This window comes from Anser anser (genome assembly GCF_964211835.1).
Source record: "Anser anser genome assembly, chromosome: 1".
In the NCBI taxonomy this organism is placed as follows: domain Eukaryota; kingdom Metazoa; phylum Chordata; class Aves; order Anseriformes; family Anatidae; genus Anser; species Anser anser.
Genome location: NC_139720.1, coordinates 43,778,584 through 43,799,024, shown reverse-complemented (window position 1 = coordinate 43,799,024; position 20,441 = coordinate 43,778,584). Strand labels below are relative to the sequence as shown.

The following is a 20,441-nucleotide window of genomic DNA, read 5'->3' as shown; positions in this document are numbered from 1 at the left end:
CGGGCTAATTTGGCTCCAGGGAGGTGTCAGGATGACATGACACAGATGCAGAGAGTGTTTTGCCTGCCCGGTAAAGGAAGGGATGCGGACAGGCTATGGCATTGCAAAAGACACTAAAAACTCATCGTTTTGTTGGAGAGTGGAGTTGGAGCTCGGCATCCCCCGCCGCATCCCCCCGCAGAGCACAACCCACCAAAATCCCACCAGAGTCACCGCTGACCGTGGGGGGCCGAGGGGGACCCACGCGGCTCGGCTGCCTTACCTCAGAGTGGTCGGCTTTGAAGGGATTGCGGTAATCGGGGGACTTCTCGCTGATGCCCAGCTCCTGAGCCATCTGCGGAGCAAAGCAGAGACCGCTGCCACCAGCTCCTGCCCTCCCCCCATCCCCCAGCCCAAGACGTGCGACCCCCTCAGATGCGGGGTGCGCTCAGCAGCCCCCCAGCAGCTCCTCTTTCTGCCCCCCACCCTCCCTTTCTCCCCGCAGCCCCCTGGACAGCAGGGGGGGGCCGCAGTGGCGGTGGGGGGCTCGGGGCCGTACCAGCCCCAGGAGCTGGGAGTGGGGCCCCCGCTCGAAGACGCCCGTCAGGTTGCAGAAGCCGATGCCCCAGCGGATGAGGTTGTTCCAGTTGGAGTTGCGGTCGAAGTAGTGGTGCACGATCTTGGGGAAGCGCAGGACGACGTCCCCGAAGAAGGCCGTGTTCTCCACCACGTGGGAGTAGGCTGGGGACGAGAGGCACCGGCCCCGTCGGCAGCCCGTCCCGCACACCACCGCACCCCAAAACCCCAGGCCTCGTCCCAGGCACTGCCAGCAGATGCCAGCCATGAGATGCTGAGGATGGAGACGGGGTAAGGGAGAGGTGACGCGGGCTGTGAAATCCTACATCCACGTGGTGTCACCCAGGAAAGGGGATCGAGAGCAAGAGCTGTATGGGGGGCTTTGCGGGATGACCCACCCCCATGGCCCTCCCGGGCAGGACAGGGTCCTGAGCGTGTCTGTGGCGAGATGGGGAGGTTGGGGTTGAAGGGGTGGCACCCCCAGTGCAAACGGGTCAGGGAGACAGCAGTAGGGTCCCCGACAGAAAGAGGGGGGAACAGGGGATGCCTGGTGTCTGCGCAGGGGGATTTATCCCTACCCGGCACCGATCCCACAAGAAAAGGGAGGTGCACCAGAGCAGCGGGGGCTGAGGAGCAGGGAGGACCTACCGTCCTTCAGCTTCTCGTCCTGAGGGAAAGGCCCGTCCGGGGGCACGTCCGCAGCTATGAGCACTGCCCGCGAGTCCTCCAGCACCTGCAAGAGCCCTCGGTCACTGCCCCATCCCTCTGCCCTCCCTGCCCCGCTGTCCTCCCCGCAGCCCTTGAGCCCCCAGGGGGTGCCCCACCGTGCCCTCCTTTCTGCTCCCCGCTCGACTATTTGACCCCTGCTGTCACCTCATTCCCTGCCCGCCCTCCCCAGCGCCACCACGGCCCAAACGCGTCCCCTGCCCCACGCTCACTTTGAAGAGTCCCTTGAGCATGATGTCGATGATTTTGTACTGCTGGTTCACGTCGTTGAGCTCGATCAGGTTCTTCAGGGCGTTCATCTGGTCCTTGCGCTTCACCTCGAACAGCTTCTTATCTGCAGCGCAGTCAAGGGCCCCACGCTGCCAGCGCCACAGCACGCTCCCGCTCCCCCGGGCACACAGTGCCAGCCTGGCCCCTCCGCATCTCCCCCTAAGAGACCGAGCCGGGCCCTCGGAGCTCGTTTTCATCTCATTAGCAGTAATCACAGCCTGAAGACCCTTCCCTCCTCTCCCCTCCATCCCCACGTTCCCCTTTGTGCCGTCTCTGAGCCTCCTCGCGCGTGCGAGCGCTCTCCGGCCCCGCCAGATACGAGCATGATGGAGGCGAGGGCCTGAGGAGAAGGATACAGATTTCCAAGCCGGAGTCCACCCTCTGCTTGTCCACGTCTGCCAGGCCGCCCCGGGGCAGCACCAGCACCAGCAGAAAGGGGCAGAACACGAGGAGATCCATGTCGGACACCGCAGCCTGGAACCAAACAGACAAACCCAACGGTGAGCGAGGAGACGTGCGGGGCAGGAGTCCCGCGAGGCTCCCTGCGAGCCCCAGGGACGCCAGCCCGTGTCCCTTAAACACCCCCAGGGCCAGGGGCTGCGCCGCCTCCCTGGCAGCCTGGTGGGGTGCCAGAAGCAGCTCGGTGCTTTCTGCCACAGCTGAGCCCGCTCAGCCTGCTCACCACACACACGTGCTCCAGCCCGACCATGCCACCGAACTGAAATCAGCTGAATCTTCCCCAATTTAGGTAACCTTAACAGCGGCTGGGGCCCTGCCATGAGGTCGTGAGGAGACCCGAACAACTTTTACTTGCTCTCCGCCCTCGCCAAGCCTCACCTCCTGGCCCACACGCCAGCTTAACCTCCACCCAAACCCTCTCACAGCTCTCCTGCCTACTTCACCCCCGTTTTAACAGCAGGATCTCAGCTCCGGGCCGCCCTGCCTAGGCGCAGGGACGCGATAGCCCCGCGCAGACGTTCCTCCCCGCTCCGAGAGCTCTCCTCGCGTCTTCGCACCCCCTGAGGGACGAGACGGGGCGCAAACACCGCGGAGCTGCTGCTCCGCTCCCCCCGTGAGCCCAGCCGTGCCAAAGCGAGCTCTGCCCGGCCAGCCGGCTGGAAGCCCACCGGGCTGCCTCCCGGCCCCCTAACTTAGACGTGTTTCTCCAAAGCCAGGTGCCGGTTAGCGGCTCCCGTTAAGGCGTCGTTAACGACTTGATAAATTCTCCCGCGGGAGCCGCAGCGGCTCCGGGCACCCCGGGGAGGTCTCCGCGCGGCGGCAGGGCTCGAGGCCCCCGGGGGGCAGCCGGGACAGCCGGCCCCGGGGCTGCTGCTGCAGCGGGGCGGTGCCACGCGAGGCGAGGCGGCGGCCCGGCACGGCTGCTCCGCGAGGAGGAAGGCACCCGGTACCGGGAGCCCGGAGCAGGCCGGGCCGTGCCGAAGCCCCGCCGGCGAGCGGGGCCCTCCGGTGAGCCCCAACCCGGCCCTCCCGGAGCCGCAGCCGCCGCCACGCGGTCCCGGCCCCTCGCCCCTCACCTGCGGGCCGGTGCCGGTGCCGGTCTCGCCGCCCGCCCGCTCACGCCCGCCGCGCTGCCATGCCCGCTGCCGCCGCTTCCCCGCCCCGCCGTGTCACTTCCTGAGCTCCCGCCCCGCCCCGGGCACCCCGGGCTCCCGGCGTCGCCCCTCCGGGACCCCGCTACCCCCGCCCCCCCGGGGCCCGGTTCGCGCACGGCGGGGCCGGCGGAGGGCGGCGGCCCGCGGGGGCTCGGCCCCGGCCCCGGAGGACGGGAGGGGAGGCAGCGGGACCCGCTTCGCTGCGGGGCGAGCGGCGCTGCTGCCGCCCTCGGGGTCCCCCCCGGAGCCCCCCGCCGCCCAGCACCGCTCCCCCAGCGTGTGCCGCCCGCGTCCGAAGTTGTTTTCGCCAGGCAGGTCTGCGTCTGCGAAGCGCAGGGCACCAGCTAGGCATCATCCCGCACAGAAATCGAAGAGAGGCCCCCTTTCAGAAACCGGGCTTCATGAACAATTTTCAACTTTTTTTTTTTTTTTTTTTTCCCAAAGTGAGCTGGAAATGACTTCCTTCGTCCATCTTCTTCTCTACAACCCGCTGGAAACACGTGTGGTCTCCTGTTCCATTCTTCCCCCGTCGCCCCATTGCGCGTACTCTTCTCGTTTCAGTCTCCAATGTGTGCGAGGGACACTGCCACACCTCCCAGACATCTGTCGTTGACGGCATGAGTGGAAACCGAAGGGAAAGCCCGGCTGAAACTCCAGTACCACACCGCAGTTCCCACATTTGACACACTGCTGACCGGAGGTATTCATTACCCAACCACCCCCCTCCCAAACCACGGAAATCCCACCGACACATGAGAAACATTCATGTGGGTGAGCCCAAAGAAAGTTCTTTCCTGATAAAACTGACATCAAAGCTTGCTGTTGACCAGAGGATTTTCTCTTCCGTGTTCACGACCATCCCATTGAGGTAGCCACCACTGCAGCGCTATGAGCATAACCAGACCCCTTGGGCAATGTAACAACATCCACCTTCCCTCACTGCCATACAGACCAGCAAGACAGCAGAGAGGAACTTCACGGGTCTGGCACAGTCTTCACCAGGAGAACCCGAGCTCTGGGACAACCCTGTGCTTCCCACCACAGAGCAGTGGCGTGACGTGGGGGTTACGCATGAAGACAAGCCGTTTCTCAGCAGTAACAGTCGCCTCGCCCTCCATACACCCTGCCCATGGCTGATGACAGTGTCATCCCACCGATACGGTGGAGGAAGTCCCCCACCCTGGAGGAAACCATTGCTGGGGCCAGCTCCGTGTCTACTACCTGTCTGAGGCAATGCAGCGTGATGAAAATATGAAGGCAAAAGCGGACATTTTCAGAAATAAACAAACACTGAATTTGACATGTACATCAGGCTCCCTGTTTGTCCAAAAGTAACCTGGGAGTGACCCCTCCCTCCTGTCCACAGACAAAAGGAGGAGTCGGTTCTCAGCAGGGGACTCTGATGCTACGGCCAAGCAGAAAGCAACGGGGTAACTCCACTGGGCCGCTTCTGAACACTTGCTGTACTTTGAAAGTGCACGAGTTATCTTTGGGTTGCCATGACTCTACAGGCAAATTGGTGCTAGTTTGCACACGGAGGTTAAATGGCTGCTCATCCTCCAGGGAAATCAACACAGGAATTGCTGCTGCTTTGAAGTCACGGTTGCCCCATCCTACTCCCCTTTCATTGTATCATCTCTACCTTACAGATGAACGCAATCCCTGTACAGAGACCTGTCTTACATCCCAAATGACTCCTTGTTTCCCAAATGTCTTCTCAATTTTGAGGATGATGAGGTATTTCATCCCAAAATTAGCCAACTGTAGCAGCCACCACCAGTTTTTGCACTCTTGTTTGCCTTTGGCTGAAAAATGGTCAGGAACAGCAGATTAAGTGCCCTTTCTACCTCTATTACATCTACCACCCTCACATCTCCTATCAAAGGCTTCTGCCCAGCAAAAGGATACACGATGTCCTGATGTTTTGCACAGGTGCTCCTCTGTCCCGAAAGGTGCCCCAGCAAGGTCTGAATGGTCCCTGCCTCCGCTGCCTCCATCTGACAATGACTGCTCTGAATCTGTGCAGTCAGAAGAAGGAATGATTTCCAGACCAACAGCAAACTGTTGTCCTTGTTCTTTCAGTGCTCCCTCCCTCCCAACAGAGCAATGAGACCTTCAAACTTCAAACTTTGATCAAGTGGCCCACGACAACACAGATGACACAGTTTAGGCAGCTGCTGGCATCGCTCACTTCCCCACTTCACTACTCATCCCTCAAGGCAGCAGGCCAAGCTAGCAGCTGCAGGATTCCTCATCATCTTACTATCACCTCCTCAAAGGAAGCTTATGGCTCCCCATCAAAGGCTGAAGCAATCCCTTAGGGAACTCCCTTCTCATATTTTCCTAAGCAGTCATTGCTTTCTTACCTGACGAAGGAAGAGGTGAAGTGCCCGAGACGTGGCCTCCGGCAGCTCTGGTAAGTTGGCTTTTGCTGCCTCCCGAAGAATCAGGCTAATTTCTTTTTGAGAAATAACATTGCTGCTCTGGTACCTTACAAACTTGAACAAAGGAAACGAGAGAGGCATTAGAGAGCAACCCATACACTCCAACAATGACGCATCACCTGGAAATCACCTCTTCCATGCAAAGGGATGTTGCAGCACCCTAACCATACGCCTGATTTTTATACCACTTCTAACAGAACCAGCGCAAATATCCATGTTGGTGATGCTCTAGCTAGACTTAGTTTAGGTCAAGAAGAAATTGAAATAATCCAGGTAACCTTTCAAAGGTGAAATAAGAATAACAAAGATTCAGAGACCTGTCATGTATTCGGGGGTGGAAGGTTCACATTAATAACCCCTTCCTCTCATCTACTGCCATGAGGACTTTATCCTCAGTATTTCTGCTGGGTAGGATAACACTCCCTCTCTTGCTCACAGGCCCCACATACAGCAGGGTCACAGAATGGTAATTCCCTGGCTTGAAAATTCAGGTCTGTAAGGCCAAAGACTGGAAGAGAAGCTGTGAAGAGACTGGAAGAGAAGCTGTGATGCCAAGCAGAACTTTGCTCTCCAACAAGCCACAGCATGCTCCCAGACTGGCAACAGCAGTTGCATGTTCTCTGTAGGCTTCCCCTCTCCTCCCCAGGGGCTCTAGGTGATCTAAATCAATGCTACAAAAACACCAAAAGAACAGGATGCGCTCAGTTAGAGCAGTCAGTTTCTGCACAGCGTGGAAGGGAAGTTCACTTGAAAGTACAATTCTTATAGGACACAAATATAGTGACGGACAAAACCACAGTAGTATCTGAGATCGCATACGTGCAGGAGGTAAGTTCCAGTAAACAACCCAGATGCACTGTACCAACATACGAGAACAAAACAGAGCACAACCCACCCCTCCCCTGCTCACCAAAGTCACGAGTCTGAGAATTTCTGGCTGCAGAACGGATTTCTGTCCCCCATTGAGCAGTGTCAAGAGCAGGAATCGGTGCCAGGGCTGTGAAGCAACGTGTAGTGCTGGGAGAGAAGGAGAAGCCAAAGACTGCTTTAAAATCTGCCAAGCGACAGGCTGGGCCTGCAAAAGGAGTCTTCCAGTTCTGAACCCATGTTTTCTCTTCTAGACCCCAAGCTGTGAAACACCAAGGGGGCATTTTGCTCTGTTCTTACTTGCTTTTAAATCCGTCACTCTTTGGGCAAGAGTTTAGTCATGAGGACAAAAGCTTAATAGTTTTTTTAAACAGAAAATAGATTTTGTCCAACGTTGTGCTTGTGCAGGAAGAGAAACCTTCTCCTGGGGTGCATGTCATAAAATACCAAGGGGATATCTTTAGCCCAAGGTTTTAAAAATATACCCTCTGGTTTCAATATGAGGACAAGCTTCCTGACCACAGGTTTTATTTAGCTGCAGAATACTCTTTGGGGAATGAAGAAAGCCCTATAACATAAGCTGCACAAACTGAGCCTGGATCTGCATCAGAGAGCGTACTACAGGGACCAGCCAGGCTGATGGCAGCAGTGCAAACAATCAGCAGAGAAAATGTTCTTAATTAAAAGCGTGTAACATAAGCAGAAGTAAGGCCCAAGGTCACTGGCTGTGACATGGTGAAATCTCTCACTAAAGTTAAGTTGTATTACCTAGTATTTACAGCTGTTTGAGAGGGCAGGATGGACAACTACAACAGGTCAGCAGATACAATTCGTTACAGCTTGGCCACCAGGTTTGAACCCTTTCAGAAAGGTCCCTTTTCCACTGGCAGCTGCATAACCTCCCTGTTGCCACTACAACAATCTTTTCTGTGGTAAAGCAACACCAAAAAATCATGTAAAGTGTTTGGGAAGGGGGGGGGTATCTTTTAGCTGGAGGAAATGAGAACGCACCAGTGCTGTGCACTGAGTGTGCTCTGCACATCTGCAAGAATCTCTGGACCAAGAGAGGGTTTTAGTAAGCCTCAAACGAGGAAACTTCTACAGGCAGAGTCCAGGCCACAGCCTTTGCAATGTTCTCGCTCCTTTCAGCCAAACATACTAAAAACCCTCATTCCACTTGGGAGACTCTTGTTAGCACAGTTGGGAACTTCTGCACCACTGCAAGAATTTAGACAGCCAAAGTGAAGGGTTCAGCTGTTACTGAAACATTTTGCTACCATAATCCCAGATCAGTGGAAGGTCCCCATAACATGCCTTTTAACCGACTCCCTTCAGCTACTGGCCGTCATTCATCCGCAGTATTACATTTTTATTCAACAGCTTCCTCTCTCCCAACAATGTCCCTTTTGTCTGGTGTTCATTCACTCCGTTCCCTTCTCTCTCAGTGTTTACGTGACTGATTTGAACAGGTCAGGGTACAGAAAACTAATTTTCTGTTTTAAGATCAGAGACAACATCTCCGCTTTGTAGGCTGACAATGAGCAGAAGGGTCTACACTTCCCCTGACTGTACGATGCTGTCACATTATGTTACACAGCTAGCATGGTATACATTCAGTCTGACGCGGACTCCTGAAAGCAAGGTCTGCATTTGCCCCTGGAAATCTAGAATTTCCAGCTTCCATTTCCTGAGGCTGTTTACTACCCTCTTCTCCCTTCCTATCCCTAAGGGCCAAACTGTGGCCAACGTCTCTGTGTGGAAGACAGATCATATTCATATCTTTCCTCCCTCCCTTCCTACCCCCCCTATCTTTATGGCCCAAAGGTTTGCTAAATTGGGCTGGAAGTGAAAGCCTATTCCTATATTACTTCATTCCCTAAATCTTTCTTTTACCACGTTAGGGTGTGGGGTGGTTGTGACCTTTTTTTCTTCTGGAAAACATCTTGGTGCTCAGAGACAAAGTGAAGGCTCACTCCTAAAGGGGAACAAGGCACCGTGATTTCATCCCACAAAGCACATAAGATTACCTTTGAGCATACAAATACTTATTCTTATTGGGCATAAGCTCATTAAACATCTGCTCCAGGGCATTATTGGATGGAGATCAAAGAGCCCAAAATCACTGCAGGAGGGAAACCCAGGAGAAGGAAGGGCAGGAAGACTTTACCAACATCCTGGTTCTTCACACACAGGTATTCCAGTAAGGTTTCCAGGCAGGCAACCACAGCTTGAGAAAGCAGCAAGTCTTTCTGGAATCCCAAGGATGGGGGGGGAAGGAACAACAAAGAAGAAAATACAGTCAACAGCTATTGCAAAAAAAAATTCATGAAGTGGCAGGCTCTGAAGAACATGCAGCACAGGAAAATAACAGCTTTCATCTCCTTCACAGGATGCAATGCGCTGCAAATTAGCTGTCATGTCAAGGAGCCAGACAAAGGCACAAGTACTTATTCAGAGATGAAAAAAATTAAGTAACAGTCTCCAAAGAATAAAGGCAGGAGCGCAACATTGCTCAAGGGTGTTAAATGTAAACCAATGTACTGTCCCCTGGAGCCCAACATCACTTGTGTGAGCAAACGTAAACTAAGGTACTTTACCCCCAAAGCACCTCGCCAGCTCTGTACGAAAGGGGCTGGGCTTTGATACATTTTTCCCACCTCACAGTCCCAATGACTGTGGGGTCCCTGCAGAGCAGGAGATAGGTAACAGAGACTGTCATCAGCACATAGAATTTAAGCTGTCTAGTTGAGCAGCAGGAAGCACCACATAGCTTGATTTACCTTCTTTCGCACTGCACCATGCTGCACAAACTACAGCAAGAGCATTTTCCCTCCTCCTCGTTACAGGTCTGTACGGGGTGGAAAATGCAGGCAGAAGCGAAGAAAAGGCAGACCCATTTCCTTCCGCAACAGGGTGATTTCTCTTCAGGTTAGTTTATGGGTGTTGTCCCAAAGCTGGTGTTTTATATACCTGCAAGTAGACATGCACCAAAAGGTTCTGCAGGCTGACGAGAAGTGAGCAGACCTGCTGCATGGCAAGGGGGTGCAAGGCAGCATCCTCCAGCGATGATGGCTGTGGTTGTGTAGCGCCATGGGCTGTGTTCTGGATGACAATCACCAGCAGGGAGGAGGAGAAGTTCTGTCGCAGGACAGCTCTCAGGAACTGCATGATGCTCACTAGACAGGGAGCCGCTCATTAGTATCGGTGTTTTTCTCTCCCCTGCCCTGCGTGTTGGTGCCTGTGCAAACAAAATGCACTCCAAAAGCTTTCAGATTACCACCAGCACCTGCACCGCCCCATCCCACAGTCACCAGTTCTCCCTTGCTGCCTGTAACATGGTATTAGCAACCGCTTCCACTCAAATCCCCACAGAAGGCACAAAATACCTAACAGCAGGATTGGCTTCTTCTTCCTGAAGATGACTGCATTCAGGACTTCTGTTAGGTCTAGAGTGAGTGTCTGGTGAACCTAGAGGAGAATGAAATACAAGAAAAAATGGTTTGACCAGGTAAAAATCTTCCTTTCGTATTTTCAGTCCTTAGACATTACCCCATGATAACCATTGAAAAAAAGGGAACAGCAACAGGGTTTCAGAAGTCTGATCCAGAAAGGAAAGTCACATCACTGTGACATCCAAACTGCCTTTCTGAAGAGAGGAACGTTCAATGGGAACGCTAGGAGTACCTCCTGGAACAGGGTGGCACCGGTTACTTGTCTAAGTACTGGCAAGCCAAAGGCTCAGTAGCCTTCCGCCCATGACCCGTGTTTATCCAATGGCTTCTGCTAAAGCCACCAGCAGGAACACCAACAGTTACGGCACAAGGCTGGGAGGGCCAGTCAAGCCCTCATTGTTAACACCCACCTGAGCTGAATGTGAGTGATTCACGTTTTCCGGAGCCACTGTTGCCCTCTGTAAAACTGCAAGCTCAGGAACACAGCCTGGCATCACCCCACATTCACAATCACAAAGGCCAAAGGCTCCCTGCTAGGGCCTCCAGGATGCTTTGTGCAGCTTTAGCAATACTGAGCAGCAGAAAACAGCAGAAGTGACTCTTCCTCCTATCCTCTCTCCTTCCCTTCAGCAGAAGATTAGAAACACTGAAGCTTAGAAACGTTGAAGATTAGAAAGACTGTAGCATCCTTGAGCCACTTCCATTTGCCATCTGTATCTGCAGTTTCTTTCCACATCTCTGGTGCAAGAAGGATTCTGGATTGCACGCCATAGCACATCAAGCCAGTAAGGTACTGATGAAGCCAAATAACAGGTTTATAAACCACTGAACGATTGCACTTCAAGAATCAATATGAGCTGAGAGAGTGGCTTCCAAAAGATGAAACTCGACATCAGCCACTTGAACCAAGTCCCTTTTGGGACTGGCACAACACTGACCACTCAGACACAGCCCTGATTTGAAAACTAAGAAGAAAAATTGTGCACAGCAGTTAACAGAGCAGGGGCAGGCAGGTTTTCCTATGCACTCACAGCTGACAGTCCATGCAAGTCCAATGCTGTAAGACTTAACCAGAGGCAGCACATCCACAAAATAACAGGTACAGACTTGTTCTGTTTTGGTCTTTTGGAAGAAGTCTTCCCTCAGCATTAGAAAACCAGTTTTTGCCTATCTGTGCAGATGCACACATGTGCTTGAAGTGGCTTTATCATCCACGAGTAGGTGCGCCAAAGAACATACTCTACTGGGCGTAACTGCAGAAGCAGAGCTCAAAATGCGTGACATGCTGTTGAACTCCATGTCAAGAGAGAGGAGACAGGCCTGGGTAGACACTCCAAAAGGCAATGTTTTCCCCTTGTGTTGGCATCAGGAAGTGCTCCATTCCCTCTAACCTGTCATTCTAATAGCAGCTGTCAGCTCCAGCTCAGCTCTGTAGTTGGACTGCAAAGCATCAAATACAATGACAGCTTCCCACGTTCATATAAGCTTGCTAATATTAAACATTTATTTGCCAATGATAGGTTTGGATAGTGACTGTTCCACTACTGATTGTTTTAGTACCAAAAAAGCAGTTTACGACACGGGAGCTGTGCATCCCACCCCCAGGCTTCCCTTAAGAAAAGCCATGAAATTTATTTTGCTCTGTCTGGAAGAGTAAAGCAATTTGGACCAGGAGAGTTGGGTATGCATTTTTCCCCTCAAGATTTCTGCCCATCTATAACTCTGCAATGATTTGTGTCTCATCCTCCAGCAACATTCTAGCTTCCAGTCCTGCTGGAGAGGTGCAGTAAGGAATAACGTGCAGACACTAACAATAAAGCAGCCAAGACAAACAGATTCCAGGCCAAAGCAAACCACTTTCCCTGCTAATGAAGTATTTGATATTTTTTTTAAGGTTTAGCCCTTAAAAACCAGTCCCTGGATCTGAACGCTAGAATGGATCTAACCTCTGCGTTGTAACGATGCTGATAAATTAAGAGGGAAGCAGCCAAGAGCCATCCGGAACACAGCAAGGCATCCTCAGGCGACAGGTAGGCAGGTTCAGAGGGAAAGGACCTCGTCCAGGTGCACTCCAACACCTTCTGGAGGAGCTCTAGCAAGGACACGTTGGAGAGCAGCACAGCCACTGCTGTGTAGGAGAGACATCATCAGAGAGGTTGGTGGGATGGCACAGGTTAAGCCAGCCTGACAAGCAGAAGAGAAGTGCAGAGCACACCCCTGCTGCGGTGAGGCAGCCTCAGCTGCCACGGCTCATCAACCTAAGGCTGTCCAGCTACACCCGTATTCATCTCCCACAGCATGAGCGACCGCTCGGCCAGCTAATAAAATGACCAGCCTTCAGCTGACGCAGCTAGGAGGTTGGTTATAGCTGTCTCTGTTATTGTTTAATTTTTTGAACCATGGCAATACCAGGATATTTCAGCCAGGCACCGAAGCCCCACCGCTGTGTTTTCTGAATAAGAAAAATACGGTGGTTCTGTCTCCCAGCAGCCAATTCCTGAATTATCAGAAGGCAGCAAAACCAAAACAAAACCCCCACTCTGAAAATAAATATATAAATAAGCCCAAACACAAAGTGTTGTTTGTTAACTGCGATGCTAAAGTGGAAAAATCCACCTCACCTGCTGAGACAGTTGGTATACAATCTCTCACGCCCAAGCTACAGCCTTGCAGAGATTAACTCAGCAATCAACACAATCTTGCCTCACCTCTCTGTTGACTACAAGGTGTTGTCTGATGAAGGCTCCAGTACAGAAAATTCAGGGATGGCTGCAGGAGGTCGGTGTCTCTGGGCCTGCATTTCCCGCAGAGGTTACTGACTGGAAACAAAAGAACACGTGTAACACAGACACCAACACAACACAGCACCTCAGCACAGAAAAGGAGTCAGCCAGTGGGGAGGGAATTCATACAAGAGCAACACAGCCCGAAGCAAAATTAAACAGAGCAGGGTGCAGACAAAGCAGAGTGTCTGCTTTAGACCAAGACGGTGCAGTGAAGGATGATAATGGGGAGGGCAGAAAATAACAACAACAAAAGACAACAGAAGAGAGTATATTAAAAGCCATATACATTGGGCAGTAATGAATCCAAGAGCTACAGACTCTTAGATATGCTACCTGTTTCCAGAGAACCAGTTTGACCCTAATACTGGGTCGACCATAAGCAGCCATGCGCCCATTTCACACGGTGACAGACACCCGACCAGGGGACGGCAGGGAGAGCTGTGCTCCTCCACGCTCACAGCCACTGCTCACACAAGTAATAAACGTGCCACGCTTGTTGTAAGCACCAGGCGTTTAGGAACAGTGTTTAGCAAGAGTCTGGGAGGGAAATCCAGGACTGCAGGGCTCAGCAGAACTGTCATAGGAGATCTTTTTGAAGAGCTTACACTCTGAATAAGCAATTCTCAAAAAACACACATCAACGTGCCTCCCTACAACCCGTCCATCCACAATCTGTTTTCCAGACTGCATCAGAGAAGAGTGCCCTCCCCTCACGACCATAGCCTGGGGAGGAAAGCAGGGAATGAAGGGGGTGCTGGGGCAGAGACAGAGTTGTGTTGGGGGAAAAAAAAGAGCAGAAAGCAAGAGAAAAAGGAGCTTGTGACTTCTGGGAGCAGCTAAGCTGTGCTCTGAAGTCACAGAGGCTAAGAAGGGCTGGTATAAAGATGACACACTTCTTCCACACCCCCAGTTCCCTTCACTAATGAGTGTCTGAGAGACACTGCTTCTTTACAAGGGCAGCACAGGCAGCCCTGCAACATGGAACATTTCAAATTGAAAGGGATAGTCCTTCAAAGTCTGCTGTAGAAATCAATTTGGCAGAGCAGAAAGAGATGAGAGGAATGAGACGAGAGGATGGATCAGCTGAATACCCCTCTAGTATCTATTCTTCATTCATGGCCTGCCTTAACCTCCAATTGCCAAGTAAGAAGGGAGAAGTCATCAGCTGAGAATCAGCAGATGAGCAGGCCAGAGTATGGGCAGTAAACAAACATACCCCTCTCCTCTGTGTCTCTGGGGTCAGGTGGGCAAATCCTGCAGCTTGTTGGGACCGATATAATTTGGATTCATGCTCCAGGGAAAGTCTGGGTTCACTGGGCTGCTGGCCCCTGCCGGTTGGTTCACAGGACACCTCTGTGGGCTGAACCCCTCAGTACTGTGTTAGCAAGGGGTGATTCAGGAAGCACATCAGCAATACCACCATATGCCAAGCCAGTACCACTCACAGACTTTGACATCGTGTCATGGCCATGAGAACACTTTGCCCACTTTGTGGGGATTTCAAACAACAAATGCACTGCAAAAGCAAGAGGCAGAAAAACGGTTTTATTGCCTAAACTGGTGGCCAGGGCTCTTTCCAACACTCTGGCTATGAACGTATCTTAAAACAATGGTAAGTGTGATGCAAGGCACACCTTCTTTCAAAAGATGAAGAGCCAGCCCCTAATCATCTTATGGAACAACCAACCAACAAAGGTCAAATCCTCCTGGAAGACGAGGAATGCACAGACTCACCTTGGTGAAGCAGCTTGAAGTCTGTGCTGTCCAGCTCCCTCATGCCCTTGCTCCGCAGCTGCACCAGGAATAGCAGGCTCAGCAAAATGGGCAGGTTCCTGTTAGCTGTAAGAAGGGTACTGGCAGGTCAGCTTGTCAGTGAACTCTAAACTGTTCTACCTTAAAGTGTGCCAAGAACTGCAGCTTAGGAATGAGGGTGAGTTAGGGGAGAAAGCATTCCCCCTTTCTACACAGACACACACCTACACCCTCCTAACCTCATTCTCATCTCTACAGCCCGTTTGGACCAGGCAGGTCTGTATGCAAGAAACCACCCGGAGTTATTTGCCCCAGACCTCGCAGAGAACTGCCTGTGTGCTAGGAAGAAAGTCTTGTCTCCAGGGTACATCTGGTGTTTGGCTCTCTGGATGACGCTGCCAGTAACCTCGCTAATGAGTTCAAGATGCGGTATGAAGAGGAGCTGTGAATATCAGATGCAACAGAAGGGCTCTAATCTTGCAAAAACCCCCTCTAGCCCAGCGTCCTGTCTCCATCACAAGAGGTTTGGAGGAAGAGGTCTGATTCCTGCAGCAGGATATGGACAATCTGCCTCCCCCCAGACCCTGGCACTCCTAGATTAGCAACAAAGGGACACCACAACTCCAGATGTGCACAATTCCAAACACGACAGATCTAGCAGATGCCAACATTGCCTTCTTTATCCATAATCTTGTCTATCTCATGCTCTATCACACTCCTGCCTTCAACGCCCCCTCTTCTCCAGCCTACCTGACTTTGCTGGAGGCAAAACCACTGTCCCTCTCACGCTTCCATCCCAGCTGCTGGACAGCCCAACTTCCAAACAGAGCAAGGCAGTTAGAAATGTCAGCATCCCCCTCAAGAACTAGCAAAAGCTGTGGAGGACTGCTTCCCCCTTTCAATTCAGCCTCACAGGCCACTTTGCACAGCACATTTTGTGACTGGGTAACAGTCCCCACTCTATAGCCAGGGTTAGGAAGGAGAACAGAGATTTCCCCCAGTCACAATCCTGCTATATGTTTGAGAGATTTAACAGAATTATGAAATCTGGTAATATCACAGATCCTGTCTGGGGATCTATGTCACGAATGATTCAAATGATCTCTGCTCCCCGCCTCCGTGCCCTCGGAGCCATCTGCACTCAGGCACAGCCAGCTGTCCAGCACAGAGAGAGGCAAAAGGGATACTTTATCCCAGACTGCATAGCTTCAGACATCTACCCTGCTAGTTGATTGTATAAAAAGACCCAAGTCCAAGAGGGGAGTCACCTTGTAAGGAAGCTGAGCTACTCTCTACCAATAGCTGCTGCAGAATCTGCAGGAACCGGCTCCGGAGGAGGTCACAAACAAGGACATCCTCACTTCTTTCCAGGAAGGTCCTCAGAGTCACCAACACCTTCTGAGCTACCTCCACGGAGCTTGAGCAGACCAGGTCCTGGGAGGGAAGCAACACACACGTTACCATTCTGCCCTGATTAGGCAGAAGTCACTGCTATTTAATACCATCATGCTAATCTGGAGTCACGGGAAACATCCGAATAAAGCATTGTTCAGACTAAGTATGTCCTGATTAAATGGAGCACTGATAAAGCAGACGGACACTCTTCTGATAGGCATCTCTGAATAATACCCTGTTTAAAGAATGGCTATGTAACCCTCATCCAGCACACAGGGGTAGGGGAAAGATACGTTTACGGTCAAGGCTTTAGAAAAACAAGTACATAAAGCCAGGGCCCTGTTTCCAAGAATGCAGAGCCTCTGGCACTGCTGCTGTCCTTGTTGTTTTGAAAAATCAGGCTGCATATTAACATGCTTACCTAAAATCAAGCTTTGAGTCAGTCCATAATTACTCATTTTCAGAAGTCTCAGGCTGGCAGCCTACTATCTGCAGTAGCAACATAACAGCTAAACTGTACGAAACGTACATAAACCAGACAAGCAATCACTCAGTCACTGAAAATGGAAGAGTCATGTACAGAGCATCCAGCCCACAAGCCGTCTTCTGGAATATAGAGCTCTGTCTGGAGTCTCTGAGCTAAATCCCACAGCCAGTAGCCTAAATTTGGGCATACTTTGTTGCTAAGGTGTTTAACATTAAATTCACCTGCACAGCATGTATAGATGCAGTTCCATAAAGGCAAGGCATGAAATGGTCTGTAGCGCTGACATACTGTGATAGTCTCAACATAAATTACATCAGCGCTACCGTTCCTCTCTTCTCCCAGTAGTCCTGACTACTGCATTGCAAACGGCACAGCAGAATGAGGTAAACAGGAAAGAAAACTGTTCTGAGCAATGTTACCAAGCCCATTGCCTGCCCGGAGCCTTTTCCAGCTCCCTTCCCCTGTCACACAATAGTCATGCATCCAGACCAGGATGATGGAGAGGAAAGGGCTTTGGGAACCTCTACCTAAGGAAAGCAGTTAAGGTAAGAACAGGCTGTCTGTGCCAGAAAAAAAAAAAAAAAAAAGCAAACAAAAATCCACACCTCTCTAGCTCTGAGCCTAATTCCTGCCCACATTTGAGACCTCCAGGAATAAGGGACAGGGAGTCGTCTGCACAATCTGCCCCACTGACATATATCTACTCCGTATGATATTCAAGAAGGTAATCTCATGTCAGTCAGCCTATCTCCACCCCCTGAGAGATCAGCTCAGATATGGAGCATGGAGAAGACAAGGGGGCCAATGTCTGATTGCTACCACATTCATTCCCAGGTAAACATACACAGCACCAAACAGTGCTAACCAAGGGCCACAGCCTTCCCAGTCCTGCTATACGCATCACTGTGCTGACATTTTCCTTCCTACTCAGGAGCTCAAGGTCTCAGATGAAGCCACCAACCATCTGTTCCATCTAATCCAGGCATTTATTAAAAGCAGATAAGCAAATATATCATCCTTGGAAGGACATTAATTTTTGTTTCACTCTACCATGCAGAGGCTTTTCCATTTTACTAGTGGATTCTCAGGCTGAGGTTATTCACCTCATAAGTTTTGTTTATATCTGACAGTATATTTATTTCAGGATATTGCACTGGTTTATTAGGCCATCTAAATTCAGATTGATTATGCCCTTCCCCAGCTGAGAGGTAAACTGTCAAAGCCTGTGATTTATTACGACTCACTTTAAAGAGTAGGACAGAGCTAAATTAATTTATTTCTGCAAGAGTAGATGTCAGGACAGAAAAGGGGACAGTAGGAATGCTGTACCATTCAGAGAAGGAGTCATCATTTCCCTTTTGTGCAGTGATACAGGTTGTGATGTGTACATTTGCTTTAGGTTGTGGAGTGATAGTTCCAGAACTATTGCCAGAGGTAATAGGGTAGAGACATTTCCTGGGACACTTCTGAATTCATTTGCACTCTGTCAACGCATTGATCACCTTTACTACTGCTCTGGCAATGGCATCAAATGCTTGGATGCTGTCACCTGCTCTGTAATATCGCCCTAACTCTTAAAGAACTGTCCTACACAAAGGCCCTCCTGGCAATCAGTTCCGTAACCCAGGATATGGAAACGTACTTCATGGCGTCTTAGATCAGAACAAACACCTGCCAGTCTGAAATGCCTCGCAGTGCCCACTCAGCATCAAACCTGGCTTCTTCACTGTTTGCTGACATGGGTTTCTGTTCTCAGTGATACACAGAAACATAGACAGAAACGACGAAGTTCCTACTGTAACAGGGCGCAGAAGAAACATCACAGCTGTTAGCTTTTCCCTTAAAGGTAAATATAATGTTCTTGTGTGGAAATACTAACAAGTATTTGCTTATCAGACTGGCTAAACAATCGTGGGACAAGTGGCCACCGATGGGGAGGGGTGATGTGTGGAAGTGAGAGCAGACCTCTGAGCAGCTCATCGGCACACAGATTCTCTCACGATTGTATAGATCACGAGATACACATATAGAGCTCATTACACCAGCTAAAGGCAAAACACTAGCCCTGCTACTGCAAGGCCTCTTTTCCCCCTACACTCGTTAATTCTCCCTGTCCTAAGTTTTGTATTTTATCTTTTAAGAGCAATACAACGTGCTATTTGCAGTCCTAAAAACTCTGCAGAGTACTGCAGATATCTGACAAGACTCTCCAGTTAAAAACGAAATAAAAAAAAGCAAACAGAAACTCATGCCCTTGAGACCTGCTCTCTTCCTGCTTCTTTTTGAAAGTTCTTTGTTCCTCGTATCCTTCTCATCTACTAGTAGTACACCATTGCTCCCAAATTAGCAAAGCAGCTTCTTGAAAGGCTACCACAGAAGGCTCTAGACTATCCATCTGTGTATCGGGACAGAGAAAGGAAAAAGCCCATCATTTTATTTCACGGAATACATCAGCAGCACCCTTCAGGTCCCTTCCTAGCCAGCTCCCAAAATTTCCCTTTCTATCACAGTAGATGGATAACCAAAAGAGCTAACACATATTCACAATCCCATTTTACATATCAGGCTTGTCTGCGAGTTGGAAGCCTGTGTGTGCAGACATGGGCCTCAGAACAGCACTAAGTGCTTTAATAACCAAAAAGCCCTAAGTGCTCCCCCTATATTAAAGCCAGGATGACAGCCTGTCCTTGTGGAAGTCACGTACCAGTAAAATAAGCAAAATGCTGGAATTGCTCTTCAGAATGGGAAGTAAAGGGTTAGCACTGCTCAGCTGATCACGCAGGCCAAAACCAGCCTCTTCAGCCTCAGTCTGACTGCAGTCTTCCCAGGAAAACCAGAGCTGTAGAACCTGGCGTCCAAATCTCCCCATAAGTTCAGGGTAGCGCAGGAAGAATTCAAGCAGGAGAGGACAGTGAACGTAGACCAAGCCCAGATCTGGGAGATTATCCAGGATCCTCCTTATGGTACACAAGGACCTCTGTTAAGCATGTGGGAGGGAAAGGGAGAGGGGGAGAGAGAACAAAATAACCACTAGGTAGTGAATATCCAAAAGCTGAAGTGATGAGAGTTTATTGTTAAAAACAGTCACACAGCCCTTTTAGTAGACAATCAAATATATCAGTCAAACATCATTTTGTGAAGCCCATTTGCATCACAAAGGCTAAGAAACTTGTAGGCTTTATACAGTGCTCAAAGCTGTGCAGCAGCAAAGAGCCATATGGGAACACTAGAAAGCCTACTGCAGAGGCTGTGGATGTGTTGAGAGGAGTCGAGCTATGAAATTTATAATATTCTGTATGTGAATGTACAGCCTATCCAACACATTTACACTTCCCACACAGACACGAGTTTATTCAATCAAATCCCTATCCCCTAGTGGCTTTTCACAGTTAACTTTCCAGAGTGTATATGCATTGCACACTCTTCACTCATTCATCACTCACCACACATACCAAAATACTTTCTGCAGGAGGGTTGACAGGAGTAGGGGGGAACCTCAGTTTCAGTAAAATGGGTCCAACAGGTAGGAATGAAATCTTTTACCGAGTCCAGGCCTTTGCCTTTGTCCTGACAAACAGCGAGGAGGTAAAGCACAGCTCTGAGTATGTATGGAGGGGGACAGTCTCCACGGTCCTGTGCTGATAGGAGGAAATTTCTTATGGCTAAAAACAGTTCTGCTTCTGGGACAAACCTGCATTCAAGGAGATTGGAGTGGAAACAATTCAATCAGACATGTTTTACCTACTGATACATGGTCTGTAATGGCCACATAAATACTTGCCTTGCATGCTTGTGGCTTACCTGTCCCCAAGGGTGTAGGCAAAGTATGAGAGGAGTATGAAGCAGTGTTGGTGGCTGCAAAGGGACTGATCCAAGGAGAAAGCCTCAGGGTTTTCAGCCAGCAGGAGAAGGCTTTCAGCAACTGTGTAGTTTAATTGCGGCAAACCCTTCTGCAGGAGCTCAGACATCTCTTGCTCTAAACATAAAACTAATATGAGCAGGCAGGCAATGATGGGGAACGTCTATGCATAAGCAGAGAGGAACAGGGGGGAAAGGGAAGGGGGATCGAAGCACCTGTCTGCCTTTAACTCAAT

At 50.6% G+C, this 20,441-nt stretch overlaps 1 protein-coding gene across 4 annotated transcripts in view; it reads right to left on the bottom strand.

The window, feature by feature from the left end:
- LOC310881830 (coiled-coil domain-containing protein 134-like) overlaps positions 1 to 20,441 on the bottom strand; it is a gene marked incomplete at its 5' end in the record, with an annotated part of 40,228 nt that overhangs the window by 724 nt on the left and 19,063 nt on the right. Inside the window, 17 exons of one of the 4 annotated variants that reach the window (XM_083799616.1) lie at positions 263 to 334; positions 539 to 720; positions 1,204 to 1,288; positions 1,494 to 1,615; positions 1,908 to 2,025; positions 5,531 to 5,662; positions 6,519 to 6,625; positions 8,643 to 8,724; positions 9,446 to 9,651; positions 9,862 to 9,943; positions 11,874 to 12,055; positions 12,636 to 12,746; positions 14,448 to 14,552; positions 15,734 to 15,899; positions 19,052 to 19,324; positions 19,891 to 20,038; positions 20,149 to 20,323. In XM_083799616.1, coding sequence (XP_083655742.1) covers positions 263 to 334; positions 539 to 720; positions 1,204 to 1,288; positions 1,494 to 1,615; positions 1,908 to 2,025; positions 5,531 to 5,662; positions 6,519 to 6,625; positions 8,643 to 8,724; positions 9,446 to 9,651; positions 9,862 to 9,943; positions 11,874 to 12,055; positions 12,636 to 12,746; positions 14,448 to 14,552; positions 15,734 to 15,899; positions 19,052 to 19,324; positions 19,891 to 20,038; positions 20,149 to 20,323 — 2,348 coding nt within the window. Of the gene's footprint in view, positions 1 to 262; positions 335 to 538; positions 721 to 1,203; positions 1,289 to 1,493; positions 1,616 to 1,907; positions 2,026 to 3,086; positions 3,245 to 3,650; positions 5,183 to 5,530; positions 5,663 to 6,518; positions 6,626 to 8,642; positions 8,725 to 9,445; positions 9,652 to 9,861; positions 9,944 to 11,873; positions 12,056 to 12,635; positions 12,747 to 14,447; positions 14,553 to 15,733; positions 15,900 to 19,051; positions 19,325 to 19,890; positions 20,039 to 20,148; positions 20,324 to 20,441 lie in introns of those variants that run through there. The other 3 variants (XM_083799614.1, XM_083799613.1, XM_083799615.1) reach the window with 3 other exon arrangements.